This window comes from Mauremys mutica, chromosome 4 (assembly GCF_020497125.1).
Source record: "Mauremys mutica isolate MM-2020 ecotype Southern chromosome 4, ASM2049712v1, whole genome shotgun sequence".
NCBI lineage: Eukaryota > Metazoa > Chordata > Testudines > Geoemydidae > Mauremys > Mauremys mutica.
Genome location: NC_059075.1, coordinates 149,071,157 through 149,087,321, shown reverse-complemented (window position 1 = coordinate 149,087,321; position 16,165 = coordinate 149,071,157). Strand labels below are relative to the sequence as shown.

Below are 16,165 nucleotides of genomic sequence, written 5' to 3'. Positions count from 1 at the left end.
GCCCCCACCCAGGGGCTCTACCACCCTTACGGGGGTGCCCCAGGGAGGGGCTACATGTGGATACAGCTCCAGATATGAAACTCTCATATCACAGGAGACTAACATGGGGATGCACAGCAGTGAAAAGCTCAAGCCCAGACACTACGTGAAGGTTTAGGTGCATATTTTTAAGTAGGGAGATCAGGTTAGACATCAGCTGGGGAGGGGGAGGGATAGCTCAGTGGTTTGAGCATTGGCCTGCTATAAACCCAGGGTTGTGAGCTCTAATCCTTGAGGGGCCCACTTAGGGATCTGGGGCAAAATCAGTACTTGGTCCTGCTAGTGAAGGCAGGGGGCTGGACTCAATGACCTTTCAGGGTCCCTTCCAGCTCTAGGAGATGGGTAGATCTCCATTCATTTATTTTATATATTTGTGTCAATGGCAAGTAGCCCTGTCCAAAGAAATCAGACACGTACATTCCAGAGACACAGAGACGCAGCACGAGGCTGAAGATACACACGCAACAAGCAACAGCTATGAAGAGACACTTACATTTTCAACGCGCCAGTACTGCCCGCATCGGCATCCTGTGTGTGAGAGGGAAGGAGACCAATCAGCTACTGAGACCAAGCAACACTAATGATAACACACCAGCACCTCAGCTGGGGTGGATCAGCACAGCCCCAGTGACTCCAACGGAGCGACGACCGATTCTCCCCAGCTGGGAATCTGGCTCACTGCCTTTACCCATCCCTTGTACCAAGGCTGCCAGACCCTTCATTAACCTTGCTCTAATTTAAGACCAACTCAGTGTACTTTTCTGTCAGGCAGGGATCAGCTGGACTCAGCTGTGTCCCACTCATGCCCCATTTTCCCCAACCACGTCTCCACCCGGGGGCTTGGAAAGGAGGTGGCACAGGAACCTCTCTGTATGCATACACCATTAGGGTTAAGCTGAATGGCTGCCTCCTGGCGAGCCCACCTGGTGCACTTAAAAACAGTAAGAAAAAAATATTAATAAAAAGTTTTTCTGAGACTTACTCCACATCTTTGTAGAGCCAACATTTTCCCAGTTCATCGCGTCGAAGAGAAGGTCGCCCGGCATGGTCGGAAGGTAGGTCCCCTTGTAAACAAACCACAGTTGGACACCTTTACTACAGCACTGGGGCAGAGCGGAAGGAAGGGCTTGTGGATAGAGCGTTGGATGGGGATTTGGGAGATACAGGTTTGGTTCCTGGCACCTTCCAGACACACAGTGACTAAGCTCAGAACCTCATTGCACCAAGCGTTGCAAAGACACACAGTTACTGAGATCAGGGGCCCATCATGCCCTCAGAGTCCTGTACTTAGGATGGAAGAATCTCATGCACCGCTACAGGCTGGGGACCAACTGGCTAAGCAGCAATTCTGCAGAAAAGGACCTAGGGGTTACAGTGGATGAGAAGCTGGATATGAGTCAGCAGGGTGCCCTTGTTGCCAAGAAGGCTAACGGCATATTGGGCTCCATTAGTAGGACCATTGCCAGCAGATCAAGGGAAGTGATTATTCCCTTCTATTTGGCACTGCTGAGGCCACACCTGGAGTATTGCATCCAGTTTTGGGCCCCCCACTACAAGAAGGATGTGGACAAATTGGAAAGAGTCCAGCGGAGGGCAACGAAAATGATCAGGGGGCTGGGACACATGACTTACGAGGAGAGGCTGAGGGAACTGGGCTTGTTTAGTCTGCAGAAGAGAAGAATGAGGGGGGATTTGATAGCTGCTTTCAACTACCTGAAGGGGGTTCCAAAGAGGATGGAGCTCGGCTGTTCTCAGTGGTAGCAGATGACAGAACAAGGAGTAATGGTCTCAAGTTGCAGTGGGGGAGGTCTAGGTTGGATATTAGGAAACACTATTTCACTGGGAGGGTGGTGAAGAACTGGAATGGGTTACCTAGGGAGATGGTGGAATCTCCTTCCTTAGAGGTGTTTTTAAGGTCAGGCTTGACAAAGCCCTGGCTGGGATGATTTAGTTGGGGTTGGTCCTGCTTTGAGCAGGGGGTTGGACTAGATACCTCCTGAGGTCCCTTCTAACCCTGATCTTCTATGATTCTATGTCGGGCGCTGCACAGACACTCAGCGACTGAGATCGGGGTCCTGTTGTGCCCAGCACCATACAGACACATAATGAGACAATCCCTGCCCCAACGAGTTACAATATAAATAGACAAGAGGTGGGAGGAGAAAGGTTCAGTGACTTGCCCAAGTCACCCAGGTAGAGGTGGGAACAGAACCCAGGAAACCTGAGTCTTAGTCCAGTGCCTGATCCCCCAAGGACACAGCCGCTCTGAATGGGTGATAAAACACTGGTACGGAATCATAACGCAAAATGAGCCTATAAAAGTGCTCAGCCTCCAAAGCAGGCTGCTGGCTAGGACAGATCAATTCTCACGAGGGGTGTTTGTGCTTCATGCCAAATTCTCCCCCTTCGTCCCAGGTCGAGGTTTTCATTTCCTGGTGCTAGGTGGCTTTCTCAGCCTGAGCACAGACAGCATTCTTCTTCCTCTGGGAATTTGGTACCATAATTGGGAAACTAGCCACATGAGCACAAAAAGGGAAAGAGGCATCGATGTTAAGGCCAGAAGGAACCTTTCTGACCACCCAGCCCGGCCTCCTGCATAGCACAGTCCAGAGAATCTCACCCAGCGATTCCTGCACCCAGCCTGGCCTCCTGCATAGCACAGTCCAGAGACTCTCACCCAGCGATTCCTGCACCCAGCCCAATGACTTGTGGAAACTTTGATTTCCCTTTTGATTTCAACAGGAAAATCTAACTTTATCAGCTGGCATTAAGATAACGAGTCACTGCAAACTGACATGCACAGATGGACAGACAGCCAGGCAGATCATTCAGGGCTCCAAACAATGGTAATTGAGTGAGATTCTCTGGCCTGGGTTATGCAGGGGGTTATAACGGTTCTTCCTGGCCTTAAATTCTTTTGGTGCTATTTCCCTGGAGCCCCCAGAACCTCAGGCAGGTGCTGTCGTGCACATATCCCCAGCATTCGTCACTGTAGAAAGGGGGAAATGCAAATAGTGACTTTGGGGGGTTTTGGAACAGAAAATCCAAAGTCTCTGGTTAGCGACTGAGTTAACAGAACGGGACGAGACCCAGAAGCAAAGTGCAGGTGGGATGTGGTACGATGGCCATGATTTTGGATGATCTTAAATATATCTGTATTTATAGGGACAGATCTTAAGTTCCTCCCACGCCCAAAAGCTGCTGTCCCTGACACTGCAGACAGAAATGGTCCCCGGCCGGTGCTAGGTTAAGGGTTCATGGCATAAAGGGGATGAGGTCAGTGGCACTACAGAGCTGCTGGGGGTGAGGAGGAATACAATGGCTCTTTCCTTTAGACTCACCTTGACAGCGCTGGGCTGGAAGCAGATGGATTTGAATAGCTCGGTGAGTGGGTGCTGGGACAGGGTCAGCGTGACAGCAGTATGCAGCACCACTTCCAGCAGGGCTGCGTTCTCCTGGCTGCTCACGTCACTCATGATCTTTTCCAATTTGTTTTCCTCGGATTCTTCTGAGGGCAGCGATGCCTGGAGGAGCCTCTCCATGTGCTTTGTGATGGCCTAAATGACAATCAAATAAAACAGAGAGAGGTTTATGGGCTCTGCCGATCTCTGTTGTGTTTCATAATCAGGGTGAAATTCACCCCTGTGCAGAGGAGCCAGCACAAGACCCTGGTGTTCAGTGATGGCTCGGTGCATAGAAGCTTGCAAAGAGATCTGCTTTGTTCTGTTTCCAACTGGCTGTAATAACAAGAGATTCACTGCACCCCACCTGAAGGTGTGTCTGGGAAGCTCAGACCTTCAAGGCACATTCCCTATAATTATAGTAGGCACCAGTTAAGTCCCATTAAGTCCCTTTGCCCACAAGAGCAAACTATCCCACTGCATAGGAAAGACAGGAAGTGTGGCAAGAGACCACCCTGGCTTAACCAGATCTTCAATGATCTAAAAATCAAAAAAAGAGTCCTACAAATGTGGAAACTAGGTCAAATTACAAAGGATGAATATAAACAAATAACACAAATGTGTAGGGACAAAATTAGAAAGGCCAAGGCACAAAACGAGATCCAATTAGCTAGAGACATAATGGGTAACAATAAAACATTCTACAAATACATTAGAAGCAAGAGGAAGACCAAGGACAGGACAGGCCGGTTACTCAAAGGGGGGAGGGAACAACAACAGAAAATGTGGAAATGGCAGAGGTGTTTAATGACTTCATTGATTTGGTTTTCACCAAGAAGGTTGGTGGTGATTGGACATCTAACGTAGAGAACGCCAGTGAAACAAGGTAGGATCAGACGAGAATAGGGAAATAGGGAAAAAACAACTTAAAAATTACTTGGACAAATTAGATGTCTTCAAGGCACCAGGGACTGATGAAATATGTCCTGGAATACTCAAGGAGCTGACTGAGGAGATATCTGAGCCATTAGCGACTATCTTTGAAAAGTCATGGAAGACGAGAGAGATTTCAGAAGACTGGAAAAGGGCAATTATAGTGCCCATCATAAAAAGGGAAATAAGGACAACCCGGGGAATTACAGACCAGTCAGCTTAACTTCTGTACCCGGAAAGATAATGGAGCAAATAATTAAGCAATCAGTTTGCAAACAATCTAGAAGATGATAAGATGATAAGTAACAGTCAGCATGGATTTGTCAAAAACAAATTGTGTCAACCCAACCTGATAGCTTTCTTTGACAGGGTAACAAGACTTGTGGAGAAGCAACAGATGTGGCATATCTTGACTTTACTAAGGCTTTTGATACAGTCTCGCATGACCTTCTCATAAACAAAACTAGGGAAATGCAACCTAGATGGAGCTACTATAAGGTGGGTGCAAAACTGGTTGGAAAATTGTTCCCAGAGAGTAGTTATCAGTGGTTCACAGTCATGCTGGAAGGGCATAACGAGTGGGGTCCCACAGAGATCAGTTTTGGGTCCAGTTCTGTTCAATATCTTCATCAGTGATTTAGATAATGGCATAGCGAGTATGCTTATAAAGTTTGTGGATGATACCAAGCTGGGAGGGGTTGCAAATGCTTTGGAGGACAGGATTAAAATTCAAAATGATCTGGACAAACTGGAGAAATGGTCTGAGGTAAACAGGCTGAAATTCAGTAAGAACAAATGCAAAGTGCTCCACTTAGGAAGGCACAATCAGTTGCACACATACAGAATGGGAAATGGCTGCCTAGGAAGGAGTACTGTGGAAAGGGATCTGGGGGTTGTAGTGAACTAGAAGCTAAATATGAATCATTCAACAATGTAACACTGTTGCAAAAAAAGCAAACATCCTTCTCGGCTGTATTAGCAGGAGTGCTGAAAGCAAGACACAAGAAGTCATTCTTCCGCTCTACTCCGCGCTGATTAGGCCTCAACTGAAGTATTGTGTCCTGTTCTGGGTGCCACATTTCAGGAAGGTTGTGGACAAATTAGAGAGAGTCCAGAGAAGAGTGAAAAAATGATTAAGGGTCTAGAAAATATGACCTATAAGAGAAGATTGAAAAAATTGGGTTTGTTTAGTGTGGAGAAGAGAAGACTGGGCAGCGACATGATAACAGTTTTCAAGTACCTAAAAGGTTGTTACAGGGAGGAGGAAGAAAAATTGCTTTTCTTAATCTCTGAGGATAGGTCAAGAAGCAAAGGGCTTAAATTGCAGCAAGGGAGGTTTAGGTTGGACATTAGGGAAAACTTCCTAACTGTCAGGGTGGTGAAGCACTGGAATAAATTGCCTAGGGAGGTTGTGGAATCTCCATCGTTGGAGATTTTTAAGAGCAGATTAGACAGACATCTGTCAGGGATAGTCTAGATGGTGCTTGGTCCTGCCATGAGTGGAGGGGGCTGGACTTGATGGTCTCTCGAGGTCCCTTCTAGTTCTCTGATTCTCTGATTCAGGTCCTACGTGGCAGATCCTCAGCTGGTGTAAATTGTGCCGGCTCTCTGCACAGGAGTGAATTTCACTCATACAGAATCACAAACCAAACCGTGTTCCATTAAGATAGAAAACAGCCACTCACTGTTATTTGCTTGGCTTCTTCAGAGTCTGTGTTTTTAATGTGGCCTCTTGCTCTGTCTAGCGTCACAAGCATCAGTGGTGTATTGGAGCTGATTTTTATGTCCTAAGGAAATAAAAATATTTTATACTTTTGTTATAAAGAAACTGTTTATATATTATTTAAAGCACATCATTTTATAGCAAGAGGCTGCTAAAGACTCCTATCGGACCAGTTACATTTGAAGGTTAATCAAAATGTTTTTCATGTATTTTATTATTAATTATTAGTCTTGTTTTATGTATTGTTTTATTATTTGTATTATGACAGTGTCTAGAAGCCACGATCTTGATTGGGGCCCATAGTGCCAGGCTCTGCACAGACACACAGTGACTGACATCAGGGCCCCTGAGCGATGTAGTTATACCAACCAAACCCACCGTGTAGACATTGCTATGTCAGTGAGTGGGAGAACCTCTCCTCCAGATGTAGCTACCGCCTGTCGGGGAAGCGGATTAACTACATCGACGGGCTAGATCTCTCCTGTCAGCGTAGAGCATCTTCATTAAAGCACTACAGCGGAGCAGCTGCGCCAGTGCAGTGTTTTAAGTGTAAACCTGGCCACAGTAACTAAGGTCAGAGCCCCGTTGTGCAAGGCGCTGCACCCACTTGCTGACAGACAGTCCCTGCCACAAAGAGCTCTCAATCGAAATACCAAAATCATTTTGAAAATAACACACAAAAGCCCAAAGGTCGTGTCTTACCTATTCTGTGGTTAGGAGCACTTTTTGCTTATCAAGAACAAAACTGCTTTCAGCAAAGCCATTGGATGGTTCAGGGCAGTTGCCTCGGGCCGCGCACTTTAGGGGGTCCTGCACTTCAGGACGCGGGGTTGGGGCAGGGCAGGGGCTGGCGGCAGCAGGACTGGCCCTGCTCCACTCTGCATTGCTGGCTCCCGGCAAGGCTCAGGAGAGGTGGGGTGGGGCCTTGGGGGAAGGGGCAGAATGGGGGCAGGGTAGGAAGGGGTGGAGCCGGAGCAGAGTCGGTGTGGGAAGAGGCGGGACGGGGGGGGGGGGAGTTGTCCCAGGCCCTGCACCCCGCTAGGGATGGCCCTGGCTTTCAGGTGAATACAGGTCTCTTGAATTAACCATCCTGCAGAAAGGAGATGCAAACTATTCATACAGTTTCTGCAAGCACAAAATTCTGTCGCCTTTCGAATCCACTTACCTGTGAAGTCTCAATCCCTCTGGGTAAAATCCACGGCTCTTGCTGAAGAATCTTCTGCATTATGTTCAGCCCATAGAAATTACAAAGATTTCTAATAAGGAATATTTGAGGCCAAGGTGTTTGGGCCTTTTCAACCAGATTTTTCATGGAATTCACAAGTTGGGACTGTTTCTCTGCAGTCTCAGCACTGGTCCCTGGATTCTGGTCTGCAGCTGCCAAGCAGAGTTCAGTATTAGCCCCAAACCAATGCAATATTGCTGCCTAGCTTCACAGTTGTTCAAACCTCATACATAATGCAGCAATGTTACCATAATATTTAAGATAAAAGGAAAAAGTCAAGAAAGACCCTATTTGAATAGATACACTTCATCTGAACCAGAAGGAAGAGTCCTTCCATTAACCCTTCTGAAGTGAAGATTTACAGGTATAAAATGCAATACCACCTCCCAGTGGAAAACTGCTTCATGGATAAAATTCACCTTGTAGAACTATATGTGGCCACCATTAATTTAGTGGCAACAGTGAGTTTAGTCTGGCAGAGCCTACAACATTCAGAGAGGTCGGACACTAATTTTAAAGTCTCAGATTTTCAGGTCAAAAGGGCCCATTGTGTCCACCCAGTCCAGCCTCCTACATAATTTTGTAAATCAAGATTGGATGTTTTTATAAAAGTGATGCTCTAGGAATTATTTGGAGGGAAGTTCTGTGGCTTGTGCTGTACTAGATGATCAAAATATTCCCTTCTGATTTGGGAATCTATGAATAACCCAGGCCAGAGAATCTCCCCCCGTGATTCCTGCATCTGGCCCAGTAATTCCTGGCTGAGCTAGAGCGGAGCTTTGAGAAAGAGACTTAAATTCTTGACTTATATACTTTAAAAACTCATTTAAAAAAGTTTTTACCCTCTTTCAATTTGGTGACCTCATACCAAGTGAAATTGAGGGGAAAGATCATTTCACTAAAGTCAGCTGGGTAAATGTGCTGGCCATACAGAAGTGGGACATTTGTTTCTGTAGGTACCACACACTTTTGTACATCTTGTCATTTAAAGTTGTATTTTCCAGTAATGATTGGCGCTGGCTGGAAAATGGAATTTCTGTTCTGTGGGAAATTCTGACATTTCTAAATTTGTGTTGGTCCCAAATGATGAGGAAAAGTCAAAATCTCGAAATATTTCATGTATGAAATATTCCAATTCAGAAAGATCTGTAAGCAGAGTCTGAATGAGCTCTCCACTGACATCTAGTGGTGAGCTGGGGGAGAAGACGTCACGAGCCGACCTAGTTTGCATAGACACGCCCACTCTGCCTAGATGTGCAGCATGGTGGAGCCACTTTGCCCAAATGATCACTTTTAGCTGGTGTTGGACTGCAAGTCACTTTGGTATTGGGTGCAGGAGTGATAACGTTTTATTATCTTTGTTGTGTGAACAGAGGGCAGCAGATCTGAGCTTGGCATACCCTGACTGAGAGGCTCAACCTCAACTGAACTCCACTCGCTAAGCAGGGGGTGGGAGCGCTGAAGCCCAGTGGAGAGGTGAGAGGGTGAGGACAGGTGTCTGTGCATGGTGGTGTGGGCTCTGCCGAAGAGTTCTAGACACCGTTTGTCCTTCCCCTCCTGACTGTTTAATGACAGAGCTGATTAAGATTCAGCTGAGAGTTTTGTTTTGGATCATTAGAGCTGGAATCACCGATAACCAGGTCCAAGCATCAGAGCTGCTATGGGACAGCGTCTCTGGTAAAAGTGACTGCCCAGCCTGCACTAGCAATGAGGCTCCCCCAGTAACAGCTGAAATCACTGAGAGCTGCGTTAAGTGGTGGGACCTCAATACATTCCAGAGGCTGAAGTAGAGGGGAGTGGTGGGGTGAGCAATGTCAGAGCAGCTGACACAGAAGCAAGTGGCTGCCAGAGCAACCAATAGCGGAGTGAGCTGGTGGAGCGACTGGCAGCAGAGTGAGTGGCCGATAAAGTGGCTGACGGCACAGCGAGCAGTGGTGGAGTCAGTGGCCAATGGTGGAGCGACAGCTGAGGCATTGCTGGGTGTCTTTCACCCCAGGGGTAGGAGGTGAACTCACACCGATGCACCTCTGAACTCTGGGTCTTCACTGACCAAGGACAACAACTGTGAGTGGGGTGCGGTAGAGGGACAGGGGAGTCCCTGTGTTAAAGGGACATTTGTTTGTCAGACTTTCACACCACAAGGTGAGAGACTGAGGAAAAGGACACTCCCCCGTGTACTCTGGTGGGTGTTTTGTTCATGGTTATATGTTTTTGAATCAGGCTTGTGGTGTTTTCCCAAATTAATGCTGGGTTCCTTTCCCTTTTTACTAAAAGTTTTCTTTTCCATACACAGACTCAGTGCTTGTGAGAGGGGAAGCATTGCCTCTTGGAGGCTCCCAGGGGTGGTGTGTAATTTTTCCAGGGTACTGGGCGGAGGCTTGAACTGTTTCTGTGTTGTATTATCAAAAGGCACCCCTAGATACTGAACCTGGCCCTTGTTGCTGCCAACTCCACCTGGCAGAAGGGTGACACACAGACACACCCTTTTTGAAATGAAACGTTTGATAATGTCAAACCATTTCATTTTGATCATATCATATATAATATAATATATGAAAGTCAAAATGAGAAAATTGAACTGAAATGATAAAGTTAAAACAAAAAGTAAAAGTCAAAATGAAACAATGGACAAGACAATATCAAATAAAAGGCTCCATTTCAATTTCAAAATGTTTGAAAATTTTTCTGTTGAAAATTTCATCAAAATCGACGCGTTCCCACAAAACATTTCAGTTCGGAAGGGACAGCATTTTCTAATGGAAAACCATTCAGCTGAAAATGTTTTGATCAGCTCTGGAAATTACTCTGGACAACACAACCATTAAAGCAAACAACATCCATGGAGCTGCATGGTTCTCTAACCAATCTCTCCTGATGTCCAGCACGACTGGAAAACGGTTAGAAACTCCACTTACCACTTGGCAGCTCTCTGCCAAGAACAGCTGCAACGTTACCGATGGCGAGTCGGAGGTTAGCAATGAACTGCAGGTTTTCAATGCTGGTGACGGTGGCAGAGCTGGGAGCAGACAGATCTGCAGTAGAGAGCACGTGCTCCGAATTCCGGATGGCGTCTTCTTGAAAGGAGGAATACATAAAATCCTGTTCGAGGGAGAGAATTTAAAAAAATGTACAGTGGTGAACAGACAGTACCTCTGTGTGAAGGGGATGCAGTTGGTTGGGCAGGTTTTTTTTTAATGACTCAACTCTTCCCTTCTCCCCACACCATACAGCAGATGTTAACCTTAAAGGCTACAAAAAATAAAACTGTTCTGGTCACTTTGAAACAGAGCCACTGATTAAAAATAAAAAATAACAGCCTGGGGGTAAGAGCTCCTGTCTCTCTCCTCCGTCCACTTCTCCCCACCTTGGTTTCTATCCTCCCACATCTTCTGCCCCTCTCTGCTCCTTCCCTTCTCCCTGCTTCCCAGCTTCTACGAGCCTACAGACAAATTTTTCAAAAGTCCCAAAGTGATTTAGGTGCTGAAAGTTGCTAAACACCTATAGGACTTAGACTCCTACGTGACTTGGGCACTGCTGAAAATTTTCCCCTAAGTCGCATTGAAAGTCAGTGAGATTTAGGCCCCTAAGTACCAAAGTTATTTCTGAAAATGGGAGAACTGGCCATTACTTGTGTGTTTCTCCTTTTCTGGGTGCCCAACGTGAGATACCTGGGTCTGATTTGCAGAAGTGCTGAGTATTCACAGCTGCAGCCGAGGTCAACGGGAACACATAAAATGCTATAAAAATACTAAGTACTCTGCTTGTCAGGCCCTGGGGATCTCAAACTGGGCACCCAAAATTAGTGGAGACTTCTGGCAATTTGACAGTAATCTCTCTGTGTCTCAGTGCAACTGCTGTAAAATGGGCATAATAATATCGCCTAACCTCACAGGGGCATTGTGAAGATGAATTCATTAATGTTTGTGAGGCACTCTAATACTCTAGCAAGAGCATCATAGAATTAATACAGCAAAGAATCCTGTGGCACCTTATAGACTAACAGACGTTTTGCAGCATGAGCTTTCGTGGGTGAATACCCACTTCTTCGGATGCATCCGACGAAGTGGGTATTCACCCACGAAAGCTCATGCTGCAAAACGTCTGTTAGTCTATAAGGTGCCACAGGATTCTTTGCTGCTTCTACAGAACCAGACTAACACGGCTACCCCTCTGATACATAGAATTAATACTTCTGTATTCGGCGCAGGGTCTGGGTGGTGTGCAGAGAATGAGGCGGGGGCCACACACGTTTGTACAGCACCTAGCACAATGAGGGGTATGGCCTATGACTAGTACTCCTAGGCGCTACAATAATATAAATACATAAATAAATATTGAGTAAATTCATATACTGAATGAGGCAGGGATTCTGTGGAAAAAATAGTATCTGTTATGTAATTGCAGACTGTATCATCATGCATATGCCAGAGCACAACAAGTGAAGACTGCACAGGTAACCTTAATTTTAGCATTTCCTAACATTGGAGTAACTGGACTTGGCAACCTTAACTGTTCTTTTAACATAGTTATTATGGATCTAATAAAATGTCTACATTTATCCACAGACTCTTCATGGGACTCACCTCAAAGCAGCACACTACCATGAAATAGAAATCACTGCGACTGCTTTGATTTAATGATAATACTTCCTCCATCCTGGAGAGATAGCCTTCCAGGTGTTCCTTCACATCGTCTAGTCTAGGAGGAAATGGACATAAGTTATAAAAACTGAATATACCCAACACAGATCTGAGAGTGAAATAGAGTTAATATAACCACTGAAAGCCCTAGAACCAACCTGCATCGGAGCAGCATTTTCAAAAGGGAAGACTTGACAGTAGGACTCGGGTCCATGCACTCTTCAAAGGGCGACAAGTCACTCGTTGGTTTGTACACTTAAACCAAAGAGTAGAAAGGATTACTTCTTTTTTTTCCTGAGCACGAGATCAGATCCCCAACTGGTGTGAACCAGCCATAGCTACACTGGAGTCAATGGGTCAGATCCCCAGCTGGTGTGAACCAGCCATAGCCACACTGGAATCAATGGGTCAGATCCCCAGCTGGTGTGAACCAGCCATAGCTACACTGGAGTCAATGGGTCAGATCCCCAGCTGGTGTGAACCAGCCATAGCTACACTGGAGTCAATGGGTCAGATCCCCAGCTGGTGTGAACCAGCCATAGCTACACTGGAGTCAATGGGTCAGATCCCCAGCTGGTGTGAACCAGCCATAGCCACACTGGAATCAATGGGTCAGATCCCCAGCTGGTGTGAACCAGCCATAGCTACACTGGAGTCAATGGGTCAGATCCCCAGCTGGTGTGAACCAGCCATAGCCTCACTGGAGTCAATGGGTCAGATCCCCAGCTGGTGTGAATTGCCCTAAAAGCTCCAACACCAGAAGGCAAATAAAAAGAACCTCATATTTATTGTTTGGGTTTTTATCTCATGATTTTAAAGTCACTCTCATGAGTTTTGGGGCCTGACTCAGGATATCTGAACAACTGGGATTGGCGGGATCGAGCCGTTCCTGTGTTACACACATCACTCACCCTTTCTAATCTCTTGATGTTCTGGGTTAGAAGGTTTGCAGGCCACAAACTTAATCAGTTGTTCGATGATCTCTGCAGATGGAGGGATTTTGTCCCCAAAACAGTAACTACTGACAAACTCCACAAAGAAGGAGTTGCACTTCCTCCTGAATTTGTTGTGACTTGCAACTGTTTCCCTAGGGCGAGAAAATAATTTTTTTTAAATGTCACTATTTTAATATATAAGGTAGCAGACAAAATCAGAATGGCTGGAAGCTGAAGTTAAATATATTGAGACTGGAAAAAGGCAAAAATTGTAACCTTGAGGATGATTGACCATTGGAACAAGTTACCAAGGGAAGTGGTGGTTTCGCCATCATCTGAAATCTTTAAATCAAGACTGAATGTGTTTCTGAAAGATCTGCTATAGCTCAAGCCAAAGTGATGTGCATGATGTAGAAATCACTGGTGAGATTCTCTGGCCTAATGACCTAATGGTCCCTTCTGGCCTTAACATCTGTGAATCTACAAATCTCTCTGTGCTGAAACATGCACGTAGCCAGGGCCGGCTCCAGGCACCAGCGAAGGAAGCAGGTGCCTGGGGCGGCCAATAGAAAGGGGCAGCAGTCCGTCCATTGTTGGAGCGGCATGTCCGGGTCTGTGGCAGCAATTCGGTGGCAGGTCCTTCGCTCCATCTCTTCCTCTTCGGCGGCACTTCGGCGGCAGCTCAATCGGGTTTTCCTTGGTTTTTTTAATTCGCTGCTTGGGGCAGCAAAAAACCTGGAGCCAGCCCTGCACATAGGCCATAGCTCCACTACTCTGGCTAAGTTAAGTGTGTACCGAGAGTAGACTTGATCCTGTAAAGTCAATAAAAATTTCTGCATGATATGAATTATTCCACATTCTGGGCAAAATGACTTTATTCACCGGGAGTTAATGTTGCCAAATTCTATCCCTCATTTCAGCCCTTCTCCCAGGAATGTCAGCCCAAAGCCAATCACTCAGTCCCCAGGGAGACACCCCGTTCTAAACAAGAGCCCAAGGCAGACAGCAAATTCTCCTGCTGCTCACACAGCTCCCCCTACCCGAAACTCTGCATTACCCCAAAATAACAACACGCATTGTCTTCCCTAGAATTGAAAGCTGCTCGCCGGCTGTGAAAAACCGGTGTGTGTAACAGCGCTACCTGGTGACAGCTGCGTAATGACATAATTCCAGAAAAACGCTTAACAAATCATTTATGGCTCGTAAAAGTGTATCTAAAAATAATTACCTAAAATCAGAAAAAGCTGAGCCCTGACTCTGGAGCCCTGGGCTCAGTCCTCCAACGCGTGCTGTAATCACCGGGTGAAGGTAAGACGGGGAGCACAGAGGAGTCACTTGCAGCTTTCTGAACCTGGGACCAGCTAGTGGCCTTTGGGCCTCCAGCATAGCTTAGGGCTGCCTGTGAACGGACCAGCTGGCTATGATGCTAAGGGCTGGATGTTCTGCAGCCAGTCGCCTGTCCCCCATACATGGCCTCTGCACCAGGCTTGACACAGAACTGCCCACAGATACACAGGTGCCCCACCCCCATTCTGCCTCTCCCCCATGGCTCCTCCCCTACTCTGCCCCCTCCTGAGGCCCTGCCCCACTCTGCCTCTTCCTGCCCCCTAAGCACCTCCCACTTCTCTGCCTCTGCCCCCGAGGCTCCCCTCAACCCTGCTGCCACTTGCTCCTCTCCGCCCCCTCCCCAAGGCTCCACCAACCTGCCCAGCACTCACTCCTCTCCACCCCCAACCCCAAGCACCTCCTGCCTGCTGCTTGGTCCTTTCTGCCCCCTCCTGCGTTAAGGGTGAGTGACGAGGGTTGAGGATGAAGAGGAGCAAGCAGCGGGAACCACTGAAACCGTGGCCAGCCCGAGGGGCCACCGAACATGGCCAGCCCCGTGGGTGCTGAGCACCCCAGTTTTTTTCTGTGGGTGCTTGAGCCCCGGAGCACCCACAGAGTCGGCGGCTATGCACAGATGCCATTTTCAAAAGCATAATTTTTAATGGGACTTAGGTTCCTAAATCCTAAAGCCACATTGGAAAATGCTTCTCTACATCAGCTCTATGTGGGGAGATGCACCTGCTTTCAGTCCCCTTGGTGCCACCAGAGCCCCCCTTTATAATCTGCAACTTCAGATATTTACAATCCTGGGCCCCAGTCCTGCAAAGGGATCAGTGTGCGCAGACCCTGTATGCACAAAGTCCCATTAAAGTCACTGTCCGTGGACAGACCAATCTCGGCAAATCCTTCAGCAGAACAAGGAGCTGTGTCCAGTAACAGTCTGGGAGAGGGAGCGGACTGTTTTTCTAAGAGCTCACAGCAATGTAGTGGAGGGGTGTGGAAGAAAAGCAATCATTCTGGCCACGCTGTCGGTAACTGAGATTAGTGGGAATATTACTGCTTAACAAGTCTCCCAAATCACAGTCAGGCGACTGTGCAATACCTGGTGATCTGGGAGGCAGTGGGCACGTAATCCTCAGGGACGCTCTCCTTGCAGATCTTGCACTGCCTGATGTTCCACTCCTGGATGCACTGAGTGCAGAAAATGTGACCGCAGGGCAGCTCAGCCGGGTCAGTGATCTCCTTCTGGCAGCTTTTGCACTCGTTCACGCCCTTCCTGAAAGACACCACGAAAGCAAGATGCTATTCACGGGGTCTGATTCTCCACTGCCTTGTGCCTTACAGAGTCACAAAAGAAAGAAAGAAAGAAAGAAAGAAAGAAAGAAAGAAAGAAAGAAAGAAAGAAAGAAAGAAAGAAAGAAAGACAGCCTTGCATAACTGGGCTCAAGCTCCATGGCAATATACATAAGTCCAATTGCCATAGGATGTCTGGCTTCTTTAAATAAAGCAGGTCCTGCGCCCCTCTGCCAGAACAGGTGCTTTCAGTTTGGCCAATGAAAAGGCAGAGCAGCACCTGGGGCTATATAGGATCAGGGAGAATCAGAGAGGGAGGAAGTCCCTGAAGGAGGCTGTAGGAGGTTCCTGGGGAAAGGCTGAAGGCAGAGGAGCAGCGGAAGGGTTCGCTGGCTGACCTCCCCAAGCCAAAGAGCCAGGGCCAGGAAGGGCTGAAGGCAAGGGGAGTAGCAGAGGGGATTACCTGCTGACATCACCACCCAGAAGAACTGGAAAAAGTTAGTGGAACAGGAGGAGTGATGGATGTTCCCTGGTTAGTCCTGGTGTGAAGGTGCCCAGCTACAAGGGGGTGCTCAGGGGAGGTGGAATCATTCACACCCGTGGTACATAATGCAAAATGTTTTCCATAAGTGTGGGTACAGCACTGAATG

At 47.2% G+C, this 16,165-nt stretch overlaps 1 protein-coding gene across 1 annotated transcript in view; it reads right to left on the bottom strand.

Moving 5' to 3' along the window:
* LOC123368279 overlaps nucleotides 1-16,165 on the bottom strand; it is a 60,024-nt gene that overhangs the window by 29,891 nt on the left and 13,968 nt on the right. Inside the window, exons 9-18 of the mRNA XM_045012934.1 lie at nucleotides 15,325-15,498; nucleotides 12,873-13,048; nucleotides 12,120-12,216; nucleotides 11,905-12,019; nucleotides 10,237-10,420; nucleotides 7,262-7,473; nucleotides 6,059-6,160; nucleotides 3,381-3,596; nucleotides 1,022-1,103; nucleotides 533-567 (exon numbers count right to left, since the gene is read on the bottom strand). Coding sequence (XP_044868869.1) covers nucleotides 533-567; nucleotides 1,022-1,103; nucleotides 3,381-3,596; nucleotides 6,059-6,160; nucleotides 7,262-7,473; nucleotides 10,237-10,420; nucleotides 11,905-12,019; nucleotides 12,120-12,216; nucleotides 12,873-13,048; nucleotides 15,325-15,498 — 1,393 coding nt within the window. The remainder of the gene's footprint in view (nucleotides 1-532; nucleotides 568-1,021; nucleotides 1,104-3,380; nucleotides 3,597-6,058; nucleotides 6,161-7,261; nucleotides 7,474-10,236; nucleotides 10,421-11,904; nucleotides 12,020-12,119; nucleotides 12,217-12,872; nucleotides 13,049-15,324; nucleotides 15,499-16,165) is intronic.